Source organism: Oryctolagus cuniculus, chromosome 19, assembly GCF_051225735.1.
Source record: "Oryctolagus cuniculus isolate XC-2025 breed Fujian yellow rabbit chromosome 19, ASM5122573v1, whole genome shotgun sequence".
Taxonomy (NCBI): Eukaryota; Metazoa; Chordata; class Mammalia; order Lagomorpha; family Leporidae; genus Oryctolagus; species Oryctolagus cuniculus.
Genome location: NC_142885.1, coordinates 39,421,836 through 39,444,276, shown reverse-complemented (window position 1 = coordinate 39,444,276; position 22,441 = coordinate 39,421,836). Strand labels below are relative to the sequence as shown.

Genomic DNA, 22,441 nt, shown 5'->3' with positions numbered 1-22,441 from the left:
CCCTGCAAAAATTCAATTTCACTTGAGGCTATGGCTCCTATGCCTTGGGATGGTTTTAGATTTCAGAACTGAAAAATACTGCTAAAATCTCACTTCCTTAAGACAAAATTTGATTGCATGTTCAGTTTAAGCTTCTCAGTCTAAAAATGGCTATAAGTTAAGTATAAAAATGTCAGCCAACTGAGTGCAATTTCTCTCTCCAATTTGGCCAAGCTACCTCATAGAAATTATTCCTGACTAGACTAGAATATCTATGGCGCCTTCCAATGGTCCTTGCCTACCTTACTGTCCGTGTTCACGTTTCAAACTGTGTCAAAAGAGCCCGCACTTCAGGGGTCAGCTGCTTGGCTGCCTTGGCTGCCTCTGTGATGGCCTTGCGATACAGGCCCTTTCTCTTATTAAAGCGTGACTGGAAGTTTTCTAGAAAGGGAGAGAGTTGCGAAAGAGCAAGGAAAGATGTTGTTGGAGACCCAAACCATGAAATACGGGCCTCCTGTCGGATCAATAGGCCATTATCTTTCCGGCTCACGGTTATAGTAAGAATACGGGCTGGCCACCAAGGAAAGCCATATATCTTAGCCCAAACAATGTCCCCTACACATATGGTCCTGCCATCTGGTGTGATGCATTGAGAGACGTTTTTGGAAAAGATTTTCATTTTCGAAGAATTACTGAGCTTTTTCTCTTCCTTTGAAGAGGAGGAAGTGGAGGAGGTGGAAGGTGCATGCATACTGCTTGGAGGAAAATCAAAGCTTTCAGAAGAGCTACACTCAGAGTTGGAAGATTTCAAATCATCTGTGCTATCAATGCTACACACTGAAGCACTGGAAGAGTCAGATTTCTTTTGATTTAGGGTCATGTAAACAGAGATATTGCTTTTGCTGCCCTTTTTGCCCAATGTCTGTGGTTCATCCTGCTCACCAGGCACATGCACTTCATTTGTGTCCTGAACCTCACTGCTGGCCTCTTCAGGGCCTTTTGAGGGACTCTGAGTTTCTGAAGGGGCCTCACCTGCTGAGCGGGTAGAGGTGCAGTGGGACTGGGGTTTGGACGCCATCTTGCCACTCCTTATTTTCTCAAGTCCCGTCTTCAGAGAAGAGTCATTTTCTTCATTCCTGTACCTCTGCGGTTTTAAACGAACCCAGGGAGGAAGGGAACCTGAGCTAGGATTCTGATAGCGACGTGTGAAATGGACTTTTGAATGCACATTTTTGGAAGTAGAGGTTTCACTTTGCTTCTTTTGTGCCTTTTCTTTGGCAATTTTCAACACATCCCGAGCTTTCGCATGATCCATATTCTTACTCTGGAGCACTTTTTTAGTATTTAACTGAGCTTTTGATGTATTTGCCTGAGCAGAAACTTTAACTACTCTGCCTCTGCTGTGAGCAATATTTGAAACTTTAACCACGACATTTCTTTTCTGGCTTTCATTTTGGTTTTTCCCATCCACTTTATGGTCAGTTTTCAGTTTTTTGTTCACAGTAGTTACACTTTCATTTCTCCGCTTTTTGTCTTCATATTTAGTAGAGTCACTTACACTACTACCTTTTCTAATTTCCTTTTTTTCAGCAACAACACTGTTTTTACATTTATCACATAGGACTTGCCTGGGGCGTAGTTTAATAGCATTCATTATTGATGTGGGTTCTTCCCTGTACATTTTTCGTTTGGGTCGCTTAATTTTCCGAGGAGGTGGCTGAGGTATTGATTGGTTATATGTGTCCCTGATAAACAAAGGGAGAGGATAAGGTGCTCCTTCGTGGAAGAGAGGTGGTGGTTTGGAAGTCCACAAGCTTTCAGCCAAGTTCAGCTCAGGCGGTGGGACAGGAGAAGGGTCCTCAGGAGCAGCACCATTCACTTCGTGCTTGACCTCTATCCCTTCTTGGAATGTGTTACTTTGCAGCTGCATGGCTTCCAGTTTATCCTTATATTCCCTTTTGGGAAATACTGTCACAGGGATCCCATGAGGCCCAAACCTTTTGGACAGATTCATGAGGACTCCTGAGAAGACCTTCTCCCCGAGGCGGAACGACACGACGAGCGCGTCCTCAATGATGTGGTCCAGCGTGACCCGCACCTCTGAGCCCGGGATCAGTTGCGACCCCGCGGAGTCCCCGCCCGCCCGCGGCACGAGCGCCGGGGCTGCGGGCTGGGGCAGCGGCGTCTCCTCGCGCTCCTCCGGAGCCGGGGGCTGCTTGGGCGGCGGTGCAGGGGAGGGAGGAAGGTCGGGTCCTTCCTGAGGAGCAACTGCCGCCGGCTCCTCCGGGCAGCTTCTCCTCAGCCTCGAGCTCCGGCCCCGCTGCCTCCGGGCTGCGGGCGAGCTCCCCTGGCGGCGGCGGCGGTGGCGGTGGCGTCGGCGTCGGCGGCGGCGGGTCGTCGGCCTGAGGAGCTGACTGTTGCCCGTCTGCCTCGCCGTCCGGCACAGACGCTTCAGTGGCCATGACCTGGAGGGGGTCAGTGCCGGCCTCGCTGCCGGGGATGGGCTCCATCTCCGGCTTGGCCTCGCCGGCGCCCCCCTCCCCGGGGGACGCTGCAGTCGCTGCCGCCTCTGCAGCCACAGCCGCCATTTTCATCCTGGCTTCTCCCTCCTCCAACTCCGGTTGCAGCTGAGGCGGCGGCAGCGGCGGCAGCAGCAACGCTGCTTGGTTCCCTTTGTGCTCTATCTTCTTAGTCTGATATTCTCTCTTCTGCTTCACCCATTCTGTTTTTAAGGCTCTCTAATGTGTTTGCCATTTGATCTATTGAATTCTTCATTTCATTATGATTTCTCGTCACTATCACAGTTTCATTTTCTACTAGTTTCATTTCATTTTGATTCCTCCTTAATATTTCATTTTCATGAGAGAGATTTCCTATCTTGTCCATTAAGGATTTCTGTAGTTCGAGAATTTGTTTTTGAGAACTTCTTAATGTTCTTATCATAAATTTTTTGAGATCTGCTTCTTGCATTTCTTCTATCTCATCATCTTCATAATCTTGAATTGGGGTGTCTATTTCGTTTGGGGCCTCATAATGTCTCCCTTGTTCTTGTTTCATCGGCTTTTGCGTTTGTTTGGCATATTGGAGATATTCTTTTTTTTTTCTCGTTATGCTGTGACTCTAGATTAAGAAGACTGTCTGCTTTTGATGGATCCTTAGAGGCTGTGATGGGTGTGGCCAGAGAGCTCTGGTTCTACAGGGTTAAGGGTGTGCCAAAGGTGATTCACCCTGATTGTTTCCTTGTTTGCTCTCACGCTCTCTCTTTTTTTTTGACTCAGTTGGGAAGTAATTCCACACAGCTGAGTGGAACTGAGAGTAGTTGATGTATGAAATCTGGCCCCTGTGGGTATTCATTTGCTCATCAGAGTCATGTTTTTCTGCTTGGCTAATGAGGGGCACCCACTTTACATATGCAAAATGGCATGCACCACTTTACTTACATAAAATGGCTTCTGCCCTTTGTCTTGCTCGGCTTTGTAAGGTGAGTGGAGAGAGAGGCTAAATGTCCGTGCTGATTCCCCTTATTTATTCGATTTTTTCTCTCCTCCAGCCAGCCTGGTGAACTTTCCCCAATGGGGTTTCAGGTCTCGTTCTCTGCAGGCTCTTTCTGCCTTTCCCCGCCAATGTCTCGGGTTACCGAGAGGTTTTTTCTCACCTCCCCTCCAGTGCTGGCACGCAGATTCTGCAGCTCCGGTGGGTCCGGCGGGTCCAGCAGGTCCGGCGGCTCCCGCGGCTTGGGTTCCACACGGTGGGCGACCTTGCTCTCCCCGTAGGTCCTCTGAGTCACAGCCACTAGATCCGGAAGAGTTTCCTCTGCAATTTTTCCCTGATCCTTTTCCTGAGGCTACCGTAACTCCACTTTTATTAAACTATCTTTCCCCGGACTATCGGTGCGCTCTCACTATTCTGCCATCTTGGCGCCGCCCCCGCTTGTATATTTTTCAACAGAGAAAGGATGTAGAATGTTCCTGACACAGAGAGGGAGGAAATGTTTGTAGGGGTGAAATACGCCCACTGCCCTGATCTGATCACTCTGCATTGTGACCTTGTGTCAAAGTATCACATTGCAACTGAGAAACATGTGCACTTATTATGTGTCACTTAAAACAACAATAATAATTGAAAAAGTAAAATGAGGGGCTGGTTCTGTGGCATAGCAGGTTAAGCCACCATCTGCAGTGTCAGCTGGCATCCCACATGGGTACCAATTCAAGTCCTGGCTGCTCCACTTCCCATCAAGCTCCCTAGGAAAATCATTGGAAGATGACCCAGATGCTTGGGCCCTGTACCCATATGGGAGACCCAGATGAAGCTCCTGGCTCCCAGCTTTGGCCTGGCCCAACCTTGGCCACTGGGGCCATGTTGGGAATGAGCCAGTGGATAGAAAGATCTTTCTCTCTCTCTCAATAAATATCTTTGAAATAAATTAATTTTTTAAAAAAGTAAAATGAGCCCAAAGGTAACAGCTACAGGTGCCTGTGCTGAAATGCCTTCCAAGAATGACAGAGGAGACCTGTCCTTGCTATAGTGAGTAAAGCTGGCATGCCATATCGGCACATGTTTGAGTCTCGGATGCTCCACTTCCAATCCAGTGCCTTGGTTACAGTCTGAGAAAGCAGCGGAAGATGGCTCAAGTGCTTGGGCCACTGCATCCACGTGGGAGACCAGGAAGAAGCTCCAGGCTTTGGTCTGGCCCAGCCCTGGTCATTGTGGCCATCAGGAGAGTCTCCAAGGCCATCTTGACCATAACACCCCCTCCCGCATGCCTGTGGGTGTCCCGGTCCACGGGGTAATCAACTAGGACATGAGGAGGGCAGACCTGAATGGAGAGACAAACCAGACACAAGAAGGGAGACCAAGACAGTACTCTGATCAAGGTCTCACTTTATTGGAGAAGGAGGTAGCTTATATAGTACAAGGCAAGGATTGTAACAGTTGAGGGTAAGCAGGGGTCATCTTACAACGTAGTTCAAAGGAATAATTTCACAGGAATCAGTATTAATTTGACAAAGGGAGTTACAGCGAGGTCTTACAGCTACCAGACATGCTTATTGAGGTACAATAAAGAGAGCACTGAAGCCAAATGGCCAAGCGCTAACCATATCAGTGAGCTGTACAAATGGAATTTTCTAGTGAATCTTCCTTACAGGAACACAGTTGAAGGTTAGTCTAAACAAAGGCCTATATAGGGAAACCAGCACAGTGGCTCCCTACATGTGGGTTTAGGGCTGGGAAGGGTAACGCCCAGCAGGGATGCATTTGTGTTGCTGCTATTTAACCGGGTGATTTGCCACAGCAGCCACGGAGATCTCAGCTCTCAGAGAGGTCTGAGAATTACTCAACCCCTGCATCCACCAAGACCTGCTCTTTCCACATGGATAAAAAAGCCCAGACACCCATACCCTGCTCTATGGGGCTCCAGATCAGGCATTTAAACCTCTCTGCTCACATGCAGCAGCTAAGGAGAAAGACCTGGCTTCCTATGAGGAATGCCACCTGCAAAAAAAAAAAAAAAAAAAAGCAAACTCTACCCCCATGCTCACCCCCACAGTGAAGGCCCTGGGAGCACAGGATGATCCTAAGAAGACAAAGCTGAGTCTGGGCTCTTTCCCCATGTGGCCCGGCATGTCGTGGGTGGAGCCCTGTAGTTGGGTGTGAAAGGTGGGGTGCACTTCCTGCCTGCTCATGGCCCTCATGGCCCTGGCTCAGATTCCATCTCTAAATCCACTTGGATGTCTTCATCATGCCCCATTCTCCCGCTGGCTGAAACCAAGCCCACAGCTCCCACAGGCCTCAGCAGCTCCTGCCCCATCTCTGCTCTCTACCCAGGACACATCAAGTTGCCCATCTGCCTGCCTGTCTCCTGTGGATGGGACAACCCCCCAACTGTAGGGTGGAGTCTGAGCTGTCTTCTCCATTGGCTGGTACATTGGCAGCACACAGTCAGGGCCTAATACATGCTTGCTTCTTGCACAAATAGGTCGCCTCGCTGGTCCCTGCCTCCGGTGCCTGAGTCCATGTCCGGGTGACTGTGAAGGAGCGTCTTTGGCTCTGGCCCCATCCCGGATCTCCCTGTGGCTGACGTGGATGGTCACCCTTACCTATTCAGCCAGGCCACCTTCCAGGCATGAATCCCCGGGGTGCCCTCCTCCCAGCCTTGCAGCCAAACATCTACAAGGGTTTCCTGGTCCTGCTCGGCCTCCTTTTCACCCTGAAAGTCTTCCCATGTGAGCCATGGGCTGCCACACTTTTTTTCAGACATTGCTTGAAGAAGTACCAGCCAATTGGAAAAGAAAAAAAAAGCCACTTTGTTTTCCTTTTAAGTGGGGGAAAATCCAATCACAAAGCAACTGAGCCATTTGCACAACTGGATCCTTTTACCACAAATGGCTTCAGCACTCAGACACGCTGCTTCTCCCTGCCTGGGTTCTCTCGGTGCCCTGGCCAAATGCAATTCCGGATGGCTGGGGACAGGGTTCTCTCTGTCTTCCTGGAAGTGTGGTTACCAGTGCAACTTGATGCTAGGCAGTGACTCTAAGTGGTGAGGAAAGAGATCTGGAGGAGTAAGTGCCCAGCAGGAATGTACAGAGGGGCTGTGCAAGCAGGTAGGGAAGGCTGGGAACCAGGGGAAAACACCCAGTGTCAGGTGGAGCAAGTGTTCCGAGCATGCCTTGGGTTTTCCTTTTGTGAGGAGCAGGTGTGTCAGGAGCAAACAAAGTTTGTGCAATTGGGGTCAGACTTGTGGCATAGTGGGTAAAGATGGCATCCCTCATGGGTGCTGGTTCAAGTCTCGACTGTGCCACTTCCAATCCAACTCCCTGCTAATGAGCCTGGGAAAGCAGAGGAGGATTACCCAAGTGCATGGGCACCTGCTACCCCCATGGGAGACCTGGAAGAATCTCCTGGCTCCTGGCTTCAGTCTGGCCTAGCCCTGGTCATTGTGACCATCTGGGGAGTGAGCCAGCAGATAGAAGCTCTCTCTCTCTGTGTGTGTGTGTGTGTTTAACTCTGGCTTTCAAATAAATCAGTCTTTAAAACAAAACATCATGCAATTGAAAAGTCTCACCCTGGTGAGTGCCAGCCGCAGATGGGGTTGAGACTCTGCTTACAGCAAGGCAGATGGCCCTTCACTTGCAGCCCATTTGCTCAGGGGTAGGGAGAAAGAGAGCCCCTCTCTGCCACCGACTTCTTTTGTGGGCCCTTTGGCTGGCCCCAGGAACCTGAGAATACAACACTGATTAACCAAAGTATACATGTGTCATTAATTTTACCTGTATGCAGGGATGTTTGTGACAAAGTCCAAAGCATGAAGCCAGTGTAGACCAAGAACGAGAACTTTGGGAAGAATGGACCACCAAGGGTGCTGAGTTCTAGGGCTGTTGGAAGTGCGTGGACAATAGAACGCAAACCTCGGCACACGAGGGGTTTTCAAAAGAGTTTGGGGATAATGTGAACTGTGCAAAAATGATGCACGGATTTCAAAATTCTTGTTGCACCAAAATAAATGTATCTTTCCATCTGCTTTCCAGGAACTTTTGGGAGTAGGCTGGTGGCTGAAGGGCATGGACTGAGTGCACTGAGTGGGTTTGTCCAAATTCACTGGCCTTTCTGGTGTTCTGAGCTTTTTCCCGGCCTGTGCACCAGGAGGTTGCTCCTCCCCCACATGTCTCTGTGACTGGCTACACTTAAGAAAACAGGCCACCCTGCCCTTTCTGGAGTTCCACTTCCTCCACTGATATAAGCGTGGAATAAGCAACTGTTTGGCAACTGTTGCCATAGTGTCCCCTTCATCCCTTCACCTGTATACAAACCTAGGTGGAGGAGCACCACTTCCCACCATGTCTGTGCTCCAGGGACTGTCAGCTGCACTTCGACCTCACTTGTCTGAAAGCCTTGATTAACCTTGTATGCCAGCCACCTGCCCCTTTTTTGCACAAAATATGGCTTTTCATTAGGTTAATGAGAATGGAAATAATAATCACTGAAGGCTAACAGAGGCTCACTGCTTCCCAATGAAGGCCCTGTCTTCAAGACAGAGGAAGGGTCATGTGAGCCTGGCCAACCGGGGCTGGGGTGGTGGGGGTGGGGTTGCTGGACAGTTTTATTGAGGCCATTGCTGCCCATCCCACCACCCTGGTCCTGTCCCTGGAAGCCTGGATGCGACAGTGAGGTTAATTTGAGCTGAACTTAGGGTTAGTCTCACAGACCATTTTCCACAGAGAACCAAAGTCACCTTTATTTATGACTATGTCAGCCACAAGCATCCTTCCTCCATGTGGTGCCGGGGTCTTCAGGGTGCTTTCCGCCAGCTCAGAATCCCTGCTGTGCAATTGCAGGGACTTCCCCAAATCACGTACCTCTTGAAGCATGCTCTCTGATGCTCTCACCATGCACCAGTTCATACTACAGTATCAATGACTGGCCATGCATGCAACGCCTCTGCCTCCAGTGCGGCCACCTCCTGACAAACCCACTGTCAGGCAGCAATACTGCAAGTGGGGAAAGCATGGAATCCACCCTTGGCTCACTGCCCTGCATGCTGTGGAGTCTCTGTTGTCTTCTCCGTGGTCTGGGGGCTGCAGCTGGTGGAAATCACGGGTCCACAATGCTGCCAACTTGTAGCCAGCACCAGTTGGAAATAGCCTATGTCTTCTGATAATCTTTAGGTCATTAGGTTATCATTATAACAAAACTACCATGGGGACACACCCACTCCCATCATGCACCTGATACCTGGACACTTCCTCAGAAAGGCACAGAAATGGGCAGTGCTTGAACCCTTTGAAACCTCACCCACTTTTGAATATTTGATTGGGCTACACACACACACACACACACACACACACCTGACTCTGGGGATATAAAGGGAAAGCGTAAGCTTATTAAAGGGGGTTTTGTCTTGTTTGGGGAGGGCCTTTCCTTCTGGATGCTTTTCCTCATAGAAGTGTTTTCTTGGGGTCATTCTGCATTTTTGGCTGTCCACACATGACTTGGTTCTGAAGCTCACACTTTTGCTTAGCTCTGAGCAAACTCCAGCCTCTTGTGCACGTCTTGGCCTCCACCTTTGAGTGCTTTTATGCATGGAGGGAAGCATGTGCATCCCACAGCAGGCTGAGCCTGTGGGGATCTGGGACGGCCACTGTGGTGCAGGGGTACAGGAGAGCTCTGGCCGTGCAGACGTCGGGCAGGTGGGCAACTTGTGAAGCCAGGTGCTTGGTGAATGTCTGGGGGTTCTGGGGCAGGGAGGGGTGATTCTTCTCCATGCTCCAGGGGCTGAACAAATAGCTTTGTGTGTTTTCAGAAGCATCAGAGTATGGTTGGTGGCATGGACAAATTTCTGGCCCCTCAAGAGGGAAAATACTCGATGGACTGGCTCTCGAAGGACACAGTGTCCATGTTGCTGCCTGGAGAATGAGCTCTCACCCTCTCTCTATCCCTTTTGCCTGTTGGCCCTGAGAAGATACAACTCAGAGACAAGCTCTTGGAGCCTGGACAGCCCAGCCTCCAGAAATGTGAGCCAGCACTGTTCTAATTTAAGGTATTTATTTTAATTTTCCTTGAAAGGCAGAGCAATAAGAAAAGAGAGAGACACATCTTCCATTTGCTGGCTGGCTCCCCAAATGCCCACAACAGCTAGGGCTGTGCCAGGTCAGGAGCTTAGAACTCCAACTGGGTCTCCCACATGGTTGGCAGGGACTCAAGTACCTGGGCCATCATCACCTGCTGCTTCCCAGGGGGCACGTTAGCAGGAAGCTGGATCAGAAGCAGAGGAGGTGGAACCTGAACAGGGTGCTCAGATACGGGGTGTGGCATTCCAAGGGACATCTTTTCCGCCACACCAAATGACTGCCCAAGACACTGCATACATGCTGGTTACAAACTCCCTGGGTTCCAGACAACGGGCTACCAAGTGTCTGGCAAACACTCCAGGGGTGGATGGCTGGATGGAGAGAGTGCATTGATGAGTGAAGTGCCGGGTCTGTGTTGAGTCTTGGAGCCCCCAGTGCCTCCTTGGCGGATTGGCAGGGATGGTGTTCTTTAGCTTGTCTCATCTGGTCCTCACTGTCTGTCCCTTGGTGGAGTCAGTACTAGGGAGAGCATGCCTGCTTCTTCTCCCCACCTCCACACACACACACACCAGGGTGAGGCCCCAGGATTTCCTCCTTTCCCCGTGAGCACCCTGACTTTTCTGGTTTTGTATTCATTTCACAGTGGCACAAGCAAAGTATGGGCAGGTGTAGTCCTGATGGACCTTCTGCTTCTGATAACTGCAGAAGCTTCCATTTCACTGGGTTTAGTCTGGGGTGTAAGCAGGGGTTCCTCCCCACTCTGGTATGCTCTGTGCCACCCTGGAGAATCCTCCTGGGTAAGGAAGTTGGGAGCAGCATTGTGCAAACCACAGGTGTCTTTCATCTGAGGAACCGGTCCAGCCAGGGACAAAGCCACAGACACATCCCTGTGGAAATACAGGTCAGCTCATTAACCTCAGTCCCCATGGCAACAGCAGGGTGTTCCTGGGGGAGGGAGAAGACTCAGGGTGTCCTGGAGGAACAATCCAGGAGTGCCACTTCCATGGTCCCTGCCAGGGCATCAGAGTTCCTGAAAGAGGATGGGGTCCAAGCTGCCTTCCTTCCATTGTGGTCCTAAATGTTGGGAACCGGAAGCCAGGAAACCACAGAGGAACTCCCCAGGAGCAGCCAATTCCCATTACTATCCCTGCATGCTCAGGGTGGGGGGAGGTTAGAGTGAGGAGTTACAGGTGCTCAGCCCAGATGCATGCACTGACTCCATGATGCTCGCAGGTCACCTTGGCTTCCAGAATGTGCTGGTTCTTGGGTCCTGGGTTACAGAGGAACCATTAGTTGCTGGGGGTGGTGTCCAGAGTTGCCTCCTATGGAAATTTATATATATGGGCTAGTGCTGTGTTACAGTGGGTTGTGCTGCTACCTGGGATGCCAGCATCACCCATGAGCAGTGGTTTGTGTTCCAGATCCAGCTCCCTGGGAAAGAAGTGGAAGATGGCCCAACTACCTGGGTTTCTGCACCCCTGTGGGAGACAAGGATGGAGTTCCAGACTCCTGGCTTCAGTATTGTGGCCATTGGAGGAGTGAACCAGCTATTGGAAGATCTCTGTCTCTCCCTCTCTGTCACTCTGCCTTCCAAAATAAGTCATTAATTATCTATTATCTATCTATCTATCAAGATATTTTGTTCGTTAATTTAAGAAATGGCAAAAACTACATGTGCCTTGGGGGGAAACTTTGGCCTACAGCCACTGACCAGCCTTTGTGTGCAGACATCTAGGGCTCACCTGAAATTCCTGCCTTTCCCTCTATGGGGGCTGCCCTCCTGGTGTTGCCAGGACACTGGGTGCTGAGCCTGACTTCCTTTCTACCCGAGCCATGCACTGCAGCAGCAATTATCACACAAACAGCTGGAGGAGGCAGCCCACTTCATACATCTTTCTCAGTGAGGAGTGCAATCTTGTGACTGGATGGACATTCCTTTCACTGGTGCTGGAACCCTCTTCGGAATCTGTCCGTCCAGGACAAAAAGGACTTTGATGTCTTTTTTTCTGCCCAGCCTCTTTCTCCCACCCCCAGTCTCTCAAGGGAAACAATGCTGGCTCCCTTACAAAGGGAGCTGCTAGTTTGAGTGACAGAGTGACACAGGCAGCAGTGAGGGAGCTTCTGAATCTGATTTCATGTTAGTAGGGGAAACCAGTTTTTTTTTTTTTTATCTTTTATTTAATGAATATAAATTTCCAAAGTACGTCTCATGGGTTACAATGGCTTTCCCCCCCATACCGTCCCTCCCACCCACCACCCTCCCCTTTCCCACTCCCTCTCCCCTTCCATTCACATCAAGATTCATTTTCGATTATCTTAGTATACAGAAGATCAGCTTAGTATACCTTAAGTAAGGATTTCAACAGTTTGTTCCCACACAGAAACATAAAGTGAAAAATAATAGATGATTTTTTTTAAATGATGATGAAATCAGATCAGACCTATTGTCATGTTTAATCCCAGTGAGAGTCAAGTTGGGAATTGAAAATTTCTTTTTTTTTTTTTAACAGAAGATCAGTTTAGTGTACATTAAGTAAAGATTTCAACAGTTTGCACCCCCATAGAAACACAAAGTGAAATATACTGTTTGAGTACTCGTTATAGCATTAAGCCTCAGTGTACAGCACATTAAGGACAGAGATCCTACATGAGGAGTAAGTGCACAGTGACTCCTGTTGTTGACTTTACCAATTGACACTCCTGTTTATGGCATCAGTAATCTCCCTATGCACCAGTCATGAGTTTCCAAGGCTATGGAAGCCCCTTGAGTTCTCCGACTCTTATCTTGTTTAGACAAGGTCATAGTCAAAGTGGAGGTTCTCTCCTCCCTTCAGAGAAAGGCACCTCCCTCTTTGAAGACCTGTTCTTTCCACTGGGATCTCACTCACAGAGATCTTTTTGCCAGAGTGTCTTGGCTTTCCATGCCTGAAATACTCTCATGGGCTTTTCAGCCAGATCCGAGTGCCTTTAGGGCTGATTCTGAGGCCAGAGTGCTATTTAGGACATCCGCCATTCTATGAGTCTGCTGAGTATCTCACTTCCCATGTTGGATCACTCTCCCCTTTATTTATTCTATCGGTTAGTGTTAGCAGATACTAGACTTGTTTATGTGCTCCCTTTGACTCTTAGTCCTTTCATTATGATCAATTGTGAACTGAAATTGATCACTTGGAATAGTGAGATGGCATTGGCACATGCCACCTTGATGGGATTGAATTGGAATCCCCTAGTATGTTTCCAACTCTACCAATTGGGACAAGTCAGCCCGAGCATGCCCCAAATTATACATCTCTTCCCTCTCTTATTCCCACTTTTATGTTTAACAGGGATCACATTTCAGTTAATTTTCAACACTTAAGAATAACTGTGTGATAATTACAGAATTAAACCAGTCATATTAAGTAGAACAGACAAAAAAAATACTATGAGGGATAATGTATTAAGTTGTCCATTAGCAGTCAGGGCTATGCTGATCAAGTCACCATTTCTCATAGTGTCCATTTCACTTCAGGAGGTTTCCTTTTTGGTGTTCAGTCAGTTGTCACCGATCAGGGAGAACATATGGTATTTGTCCCTTTGGGACTGGCTTACTTCACTCAGCATGATGTGTTCCAGATTCCTCCATTTTGTTGCAAATGACTGGATTTCGTTGTTTCTTACTGCGGTATAGTATTCTAAAGAATACATATCCCATAATTTCTTTATCCAGTCTACCATTGATGGGCATTTAGGTTGGTTCCAGGTCTTGGCTATTGTGAATTGTGCTGCAATAAACATTAGGGTGCAGACCGCTTTTTTCTTTATCAATTTAAATTCCTTTGGGTAAATTCCAAGGAGTGGGATGGCTGGGTCGAACGGTAGGGTTATATTCAGGTTTCTGAGGAATCTCCAGACTGATTTCCATAGTGGCTTGACCAGTTTGCATTCCCACCAACAGTGGGTTAGTGTCCCTTTTTCCCCACATCCTCGCCAGCATCTGTTGTTGGTAGATTTCTGTATGTGAGCCATTCTAACCGGGGTGAGGTGAAACCTCATTGTGCTTTTGATTTGCATTTCCCTGATTGCTAGTGATTTTGAACATTTTTTCATGTGCCTGTTGGCCATTTGGATTTCCTCTTTTGAAAAATGTCTATTGAAGTCCTTGGCCCATCTCTTAAGTGGGTTGTTGGTTTTGTTTTTGTGGAGTTTCTTGATCTCTTTGTAGATTCTGGTTATTAACCCTTTATCTGTTGCATAGTTTGCAAATATTTTTTCCCATTCTGTCGGTTGTCTCTTCACTCTCCTGACTGTTTCTTTTGCAGTACAGAAACTTCTCAATTTGATGCAATCCCAATAGTTGATTTTGGCTTTGACTGTCTGTGCCTCCCGGGTCTTTTCCAGAAATTCTTTGCCTGTGCCAATATCTTGAAGGGTTTCTCCAATGTTCTCTAATAACTTAATGGTGTCAGGACGTAGATTTAGGTCTTCAATCCACGTTGAGTGGATTTTTGTGTAAGGTGTAAGGTAGGGGTCTTGCTTCATGCTTCTGCACGTAGCAATCCAGGGGAAACCAGTTTTTTACTTAAATGTTGCATCTTTGTGTACCGTGAGGATAGCCTGTGTTCTTTACCTGTGTCCTGTGTCCTGTAGCCTGTGCCCTGTGCTTGTAGCCTATGTCAAATGTACTTTAGCCAGTGTCCTGTGTCCTTTGTCCTGTATCCAGTGTACTGTGTCCTATAGACTATGGCCTGTGGCCTATATCCTGTAGCCTCTGTCCTGTGTACTATACCCTTTGTCCTATGTCCTGAAGCCTGTGTCCTGTAGCCTGTTTCCTGTGCCAAGTAACCTGTCTCCTGCAGCCTGTGTAATTTGCCCTGTATCCTGCATCCTGTATCCTGTGTCCTATACCTTTTGTCCTGTGTCCTGTAGCCTGTCTCCTGTGTCATGTAACCTGTCTCCTGTACCTGTGTCTATCTCCTGAATACTGTGTCCTGTGCCCTCTATCTTGTATCCTGTGGCCTGTGTCCTATATCCTGTAGCCTGTGTTTTGTATCCTATATCCTGTGTCCTTTGTCCCATAGCCTATGTCCTGTAGCCTCTCTCCTGTGTCCTGTAGCTTGTGGCCTATGTCCTGTATCCTGTGTCCTGTGTCCTGTAGCTTGTGGCCTATGTCCTGTATCCTGTGTCCTGTGTCCTATAGCCTGTGTCCGATTGCCTGTAACCTGTGTCCTGTAGGCTGTGTCCTCTACCCTGTATCCTGTATTCTGTATTCTGTGTCCTATATCCTAGGGACTGTGTCCTGTGTCCTGTCTCCTACAGCCTGTGTCCTGTGTGCTATGGCCTCAATCCTGTAGCCTGTGTTCTGTGTCCTGTAGCCTGTGCATTATGTCTGTTAGTCTGTTTCCCTTGTCCTTTGTCCTGTAGCCTGTGTCCTATGTCCTGTATACTGTGTTCTGTGTCCTGTTTCCTGAGGCCTGTGTCCTGTGGCCTCTGTCTTCTAGCTGGTATCCTGTGTCCTGTAGCCTGTGTCCCATAGGCTGTGTCCTGTAGCCTGTGTTCTGTGTCCTATAGCCTATGTTCTATGTCCTATAGGCTGTAACCTGTGTCCCATAGCCTGTGTCCCATATGCTGTGTCCTGTAGCCTGTAGCCTGTGCCCTGTGTCCTATAATCTATGTCCTATGTCATTTAGCCTGTGCCCAGTGTCCTCTAGCATGTGTCCTCGAGCCTATGTCCTGTGTCCTTCAGTCTGTGTCCTGTAGACTGCATCCTGTGTCCTGTAGCCTGTGTCTTATAGCCTGTGTCCTTAGCCTGTGTCCCATAGGCTGTGTCCTGTAGCCTGTCTCCTGTGGCCTGTAGCCTGTGTCCTATGTCCTATAGGCTATAACCTGTGTCCCATAGCCTGTGTCCCATACGCTGTGTCCTGTGTCCTGTAGCCTGTCTCCTGTGTCCTGTAGCCTGTGTGCTGTATCCTTTAGCCTGTGTTCTGTGTGCTATGCTCTGTCCTATAGCCAGTGTCCTGTGTCCTGTATCCTGTGTCCTGTAGTCTGTGTCCTATGTCATATAGATTATGTCCTGTAGGCTGTGTCCTATGTCATATAGACTATGTCCTGTAGGCTGTGTCCTATAGGCTGTGTCCTGTGTCCTGTAGCCTGTGTCCTCAGCCTGTGTCCTGTGTCCTCTAGCCTTTGTCATGTGTCCTTCAGTTCTTGTCCTGTTTCCTGTAGCCAGCATCCTGTTGCCTGTGTCATGTGCCCTTTAGCCTTTGTCCTTTACCTGTGTCCTGTGTCTTATCATCTGTGTCCTGTGTCCTCTGGCCTATTTCTTTTAGCCTGTGTCCTGTAGCCTTTATCCTCTGTTCTATTGCCTATGTCCTAGGTGGTGGAGCCTGTGATCTGTAGCCCATGTCCTGTAGCCCATGTCCAGTAGCCTATGTCCTGTGTCTTGCAGTCTGTGGCTAATGTCCTGTAGCCTGTGTCCTGTGGCCTCTGTCCTATAGCCAATGTCCTGTCTTGTTACCTGTGTCCTGTGTATTAGGTGCAGTAGTCTGTGTCCTGTGTCCTGTGTGCTGTGGCCTCTGTCCTGTAGCCAGTGTTTGTGTCCTGTGTATTTTATCCAGTAGCCTGAGTCCTACATCCTGTGGCCTCTGTCCTGTAGCTTGTGTGCTGTTTCCTGTAGCCTGTGTCCTGTGTCCTGAAGCAGGTTTCTTGTAGCCTCTGGACTATGTCATGCAGCCTGTGTCCTGTAGCCTGTGTCCTATAGCCTGTGTCCATGTCCTTTATCCTGTGTCCTGTGTTCTGTATCCTGTGTCCTGTAGCCTTTGTCCTATGTCATGTAGCCTGTGTCCTGTAGTCTGTGTCCTATAGCCTGTGTCCTGTAGCCTGTATTCTGAGTCCTTTAGCCTGTTCGTGTAGCCTGTGTCCTGTAGTCTGTGGCTAGTGTCCTCTAGCCTGTGTCCTGTGGCCTCTGTCCTATAGCCTGTCCCTCTGTCCATTGTCCTGTGTCCTGTAGCCTGTGTATTTTGACTGATATCTGTGTCCTGTGGGCTGTGGCATCTATCCTTTGGCCAGTGTTTTTCTCCTGTATCCTGTGTCCTGTATCCTGTGTTCTGTGTCCCAAAGCCTGTGTCCTATAGCCTCTGTCCTGTGTCCTGTAGCTTGTGGCCTATGTCCTATATCCTGTGTCCTGTTCCCATAGCCTATGTCTGATAGCCTCTAATCTGTGTCCTGTAGCCTCTGTCCTTTAGCTTGTGTCCTGTGTTTTGTATTCTGTGTCCTATATCCTATGGCCTGTGTCCTGTGTCCTGTCTCCTACAACCTGTGTCTTTTGTGCTGAGGCCTCTGTCCTGTAGCCAGTGTCCTGTGTCCTCTAGCCTGTGTCCTGTCTCCTATAGCCTGTGTCCTGTGTCCTGTAGCATGTGCATTATGTCCGTTAGTCTGTTTCCCTTGTCCCTTGTCCATTGCCTGTGTCATATGTCTTGTATGCTTTGTCCTGTGTCCTGTGGCCTCTGTTCTCTAGCTGGTGTCCTGTTTCCTGAGGCCTGTGTCCTATAGCCTGTGTTCTATAGCCTGTAGCTGGTGTCCTGTATCCTCTGTCCTGTATCTTGTGTCCTGTGTTCTGTGTCTGCATCCTGTAGCCTGTGTCCTGTGTCCTGTAGCCTGTGTCCTATCTCCTGGAGCCAGTGTGCTTTAGCCTATGTCTTGTGTTATTTAGATGACTTGGGATTTATGTTTTTTAAAAGATTTATTTTATTTATTTGAAAGACAGAGTTACAGAGAGAGGTAGAGACAGAGAGAGAGGTCTTCCATCCAATGGTTCACTCCCCAGATGGCTGCAATGGCTGGAGCTATGCCAATCCAAAGCCAGGAGCCAGGAGCTTCTTCCAGGTCTCCAACATGGGTGCAGGGGCCCAAGCACTTGGGCCATCTTCTACTGCTTTCAAAGGCCATAGCAGAGAGCTTGGTTGGAATAGGAGCCGCCGGGACTAGAATCGGCGCCCATATGGGATGCCGGCACTTCAGGCCAGGGCATTAACCCTCTGTGCCATAGAGCTGGCCCCCTGGGATTTATGTTTGAAAAACTGTCAGCTTGGGGCCAGAACTGTGGCACGGCAGGTTAAGACATGGTTTATGTCTCCAGGATTTATGTTTTAAAAACTGTCAGCTTGGGGCCAGAACTGTGGCATGACAGGTAAAGCCACGGTGTATGCCACAGTCAGCATTCTATTTGAGCCCCACCTGATTCAAATCCCAGCTGCTCCACTTCCAATCCAGCTCCCTGCTAATGTACCCGAGAAAGCAGTAGAAGATGGCCCAAGTTTCTGGGCCTCTGCCACCCAAGTGGGAGGCCTGGAAGAAGCTCCAGGCTCCTGACCTCAGCCTAGGATGGCCCTGGCCATTGCAGCCATTTGGGTAGTGAGCCAGTAAGTGGAAGATATCTCTGTCTCTATGTCCTTTTCTCTGTCTATGACTCTGCTTTTCAAATAAATTAATATTTTTTAAGAAAGAAAAAAACCTGTCAACTTTTATACAAAAGGTCAAATTAGGAGTTGGCAGACCTGTTAAGAAGTGATTAAAGTAATACATATGTGAGTTGATGCTGATGGTGCCGGGGAGAAGTGGTTGGATTGGGGGTGAACTTTGAGATATATTTGGAAAAAAGAACTGACAGGATTTACTAATGTATTGACAGGATTTACTATTGTGCAAGTGATGCTGCACTAATTGAAATACGAAGCACTAGGAAGGGCCCCTTAGGGTCCCTGGGGAGAATGGAGAGTTTTGTTGTCAAAATGTTACTTTGGAAATGCCGTGCATGTGTGCACACTTTGAGGAGACGTGATGGTAGAAATGCTGTGTGTGTGTGCACACTTTGAGGGGACACATGTATGTAGATAAGTGGAATTCAGGAGAGAGCTTTTTCTCTTTAGAGATGAAGCTGAGTACTGCCCATATGAAGGTAATATTTCAAGTGACTACTTGATGAGTGAGTTTGGATAAAGATGAAGAAAGTCCTTTGGGAGCTCAGGATGTGACAGCAGTTGGTGGGCAAGAGGAAAAGGGCCTGGGAAGGAATATGGGGAAGGGGCAGCTGGTGGGTGAGCAGGACAGTGTGAAGTCTGGAAGCCTGGAGAAGGAAGGGCAGGATGAGCAGCTTGTCTGTGGTCCTAGTGCTGCAGTAGACAGATGGGAACCACGAGTGGCCTTCTGTGCTGGTGACCATGATGAGGACAGTTTGTAGGGTGGCAACGTGATATGGAATAAAATGAGAGTTAAGTTGAAAGGCAAGTGAGATGGAGAGAATACATATTTTCTTCACCAAATTTTGTATAAAAAGGTAGTAGCTGGAGGGGTGCATAAAAGTGCAATTCTTTTGAGATGCTGTAAGTAGAAAGGGAGAACTGGTGATATAGAAAAGTGGAGAAAAGTATAAATGGGGGAGAAGAATGGGTTGCAGTGTGCATTCTGAGTGCATGGCCCCATTTAGAGTGAGTGTTCATGCCATGGGCGAGAAGATGAACGTCACGGGCACGGAAGCAGATGAGTTGGCACATTCTGCAGTGGGAATTTACAGTGGGAGTCAGTTCTCTTCTAAATACCGCTGTTTCTCTCAGTGAAGTAGGCATACTTGTGAATGGAGAGGTGGGGTGGGATGCAGGGGTGAGGAGACTCAAAGAGAGGATCTAGAGCAACTGCAGAGAGGTGAGTGTGTGTATATACTGCAAGCCCTTGTGACTGTCTGTCCTGCGAGAGCATGTGTGGGAGTGTGGTGTCATTGCCTTGCAGTAAAAGACCATCAGCCGCAAGGATGTGCTGTGGACATAGGCAAAGGAGAGGTGGAGCTGGACTTGGGGCTAGGATTTTGCCTTGCAGGTATAAGGGAAGTGAGGGGTGAAGGCGTCGGGCACATGCAGCAGGGTTATGGCAGTGATGGACAGCAGGTGCCGTGGTTTGGATAGTCATTTGGGGGTTGAGTTTCCCCCCGGGATTCTGTGTTGAATGCTTTGTCCCGAGGTGGCCCTGTTGGGAGTTGAGGGAGACGTTAGGAGGTGGGGCCTAGTGGGAGGTCCTTAGGTCACTGGAAGTGGGACCTAACAGTGAATGCCCCCCACCAGATCAAACTCCCCCAGTGCTGCATTGCACTCCTCATCTCCCACTGCTTTTGCCAAGATTCCCTACTCCTCTCTTCTTCGTCCCTTTCCCCACTCATGGCTCAGACGGTGCACATGTACCCAGTACCTGAATATGGAAACGCTGTCCATTCCTCAAGGATTAGCAGATGTGTTTTCTTCTTTTTTTTTTAACTTTTATTTAATGAATATAAATTTCCAAAGTACAGCTTATGGATTACAATGGCTTCCCCCCATAACGTCCCTCCCACCCACCACCCTCCCCTTTCTCACTCCCTCTCCCCTTCCATTCACATCAAGATTCATTTTTGATTTTCTTTATATACAGAAGATCAGTTTAGCATACATTAAGTAAAGATTCCAACAGTTTGCTCCCACACAGAAACATAAAGTGAAAAATAATAGATGATTCTTTAAATGATGATGAAATCAGATCAGACCTATTGTCATGTTTAATCCCAGTGAGAGTCAAGTTGGGAATTGATAATTTCTTTTTTTTTTTTTACAGAAGATCAGTTTAGTATACATTAAGTAAAGCTTTCAACAGTTTGCACCCACATAGAAACACAAAGTGAAATATACTGTTTGAGTACTCGTTATAGCATTAAATCTCAATGTACAGCACATTAAGGACAGAGATCCTACATGAGGAGTAAGTGCACAGTGACTCCTGTTGTTGACTTTACAAATTGACATTCCTGTTTATGGCATCAGTAATCTCCCTATGCTCCAGTCATGAGTTTCCAAGGCTATGGAAGCCTTTTGAGTTCTCTGACTCTTATCTTGTTTAGACACGGTCATAGTCAAAGTGGAGGTTCTCTCCTCCCTTCAGAGAAAGGTACCTCCTTCTTTGAAGACCTGTTCTTTCCACTGGGATCTCACTCGCAGAGATCTTTCATTTAGGTCTTTTTTTTGCCAGAGAGTCTTGGATTTCCATGCCTGAAATATTCTCTTGGGCTTTTCAGCCAGATCGGAATGCCTTTAGGGCTGATTCTGAGGCCAGAGTGCTATTTAGGACATCTGCCATTCTATGAGTCTGCTGAGTATCTCGCTTCCCATGTTGGATCACTCTCCCCTTTATTCTATCGGTTAACACTAGCAGGTACTAGATTTGTTTATGTGCTCCCTTTGACTCTTAGTCCTTTCATTATGATCAATTGTGAACTGAAATTGATCACTTTGACTAGTGAGATGGCATTGGTACATGCCACCTTGATGGGATTGAATTGGAGTCCCCTGGTATGTTTCTAACTCTACCATTTGGGGCAAGTCAGCTTGAGCATGTCCCAAATTGTCCATCTCTTCCTTCTCTTATTCCCACTCTTATGTTTAACAGGGATCACATTTCAGTTAAATTTCAACACTTAAGAATAACTGTGTATTAATTACAGAATTAAACCAGTCATATTAAGTAAAAGACAAAAAAACTACTAAGAGGGATAATGTATTAAGTTATTCATTAACAGTCAGGGCTATGCTGATCAAGTCACCATTTCTCATAGTGTCCATTTCACTTCAGGAGGTTTCCTTTTTGGTGTTCAGTCAGTTGTCACCGATCAGGGAGAACATATGGTATTTGCCCTTTGGGACTGGCTTACTTCACTCAGCATGATGTGTTCCAGATTCCTCCATTTTGTTGCAAATGACTGGATTTTGTTGTTTCTTACTGTGGTATAGTATTCTAAAGAGTACATACCCATAATTTCTTTATCCAGTCTACCGTTTATGGGCATTTAGGTTGGTTCCAAGTCTTGTCCATTATGAATTGAGCTGCAATAAACATTAGGGTGCAGACCGCTTGTTTGTTTGCCAATTTAAATTCCTTTGGGTAAATTCCAAGGAGTGGGATGGCTGGGTCGAATGGTAGGGTTATCTTCAGGTTTCTGAGGAATCTCCAGACTGACTTCCAAAGTGGCTTGACCAGTTTGCATTCCCACCAACAGTGGGTTAGTGTCCCTTTTCCCCCACATCCTCTCCAGCATCTGTTGTTGGTAGATTTCTGCATGTGAGCCATTCTAACCGGGGTGAGGTGAAACCTCATAGTGGTTTTGATTTGCATTTCCCTGATTGCTAGTGATCTTGAACATTTTTTCATGTGCCTGTTGGCCATTTGGATTTCCTCTTTTGAAAAATGTCTATTGAGGTCCTTGGCCCATCTCTTAAGTGGGTTGTTGGTTTTGTTTTTGTGGAGTTTCTTGATCTCTTTGTAGATTCTGGTTATTAACCCTTTATCTGTTGCACAGTTTGCAAATATTTTTTCCCATTCTGTCGGTTGTCTCTTCACTCTCCTGACTGTTTCTTTTGCAGTACAGAAACTTCTCAATTTGATGCATCCCAATAGTTGATCTTAGCTTTGACTGCCTGTGCCTCCCGGGTCTTTTCCAGAAATTCTTTGCCTGTGCCAATATCTTGAAGGGTTTCTCCAATGTTCTCTAATAACTTAATGGTGTCAGGACGTAGATTTAGATCTTTAATCCATGTTGAGTGGATTTTTGTGTAAGGTGTAAGGTAGGGGTCTTGCTTCATGCTTCTGCACGTGGAAATGCAGTTTTCCCAGCACCATTTATTGAATAGACTGTCCTTGCTCCAGGAATTGGTTTTGTATCCTTGATCAAATATAAGTTGGCTGTAGATGTTTGGGTTGATTTCTGGTGTTTCTATTCTGTTCCATTGGTCTATCCATCTGTTTCTGTACCAGTACCATGCTGTTTTGATTACAACTGACCTGTAGTATGTCCTGAAATCTGGTACTGTGATGCCTCCAGCTTTGTTTTTGTTGTACAAGAT

The 22,441-nt window shown here is 47.7% G+C and overlaps 1 protein-coding gene across 2 annotated transcripts; it reads right to left on the bottom strand.

The window, feature by feature from the left end:
* Positions 1–295: 295 nt before the first annotated feature.
* Positions 296–2,567, bottom strand: LOC103345873 (PWWP domain-containing protein 2A-like). Of its 2 annotated transcripts, none has more exons than XM_089321838.1 (2): positions 2,301–2,567; positions 296–2,260 (listed from the first exon to the last, which is right to left on the bottom strand). In XM_089321838.1, exons 1-2 carry the CDS (start codon positions 2,565–2,567, stop codon positions 296–298), a joined length of 2,232 nt encoding a protein of 743 aa, XP_089177964.1. The 2 variants fall into 2 exon arrangements, with proteins under 2 accessions (XP_089177964.1, XP_089177965.1); XM_089321839.1 differs by having other exon boundaries at positions 296–2,236.
* Positions 2,568–22,441: the final 19,874 nt, after the last annotated feature.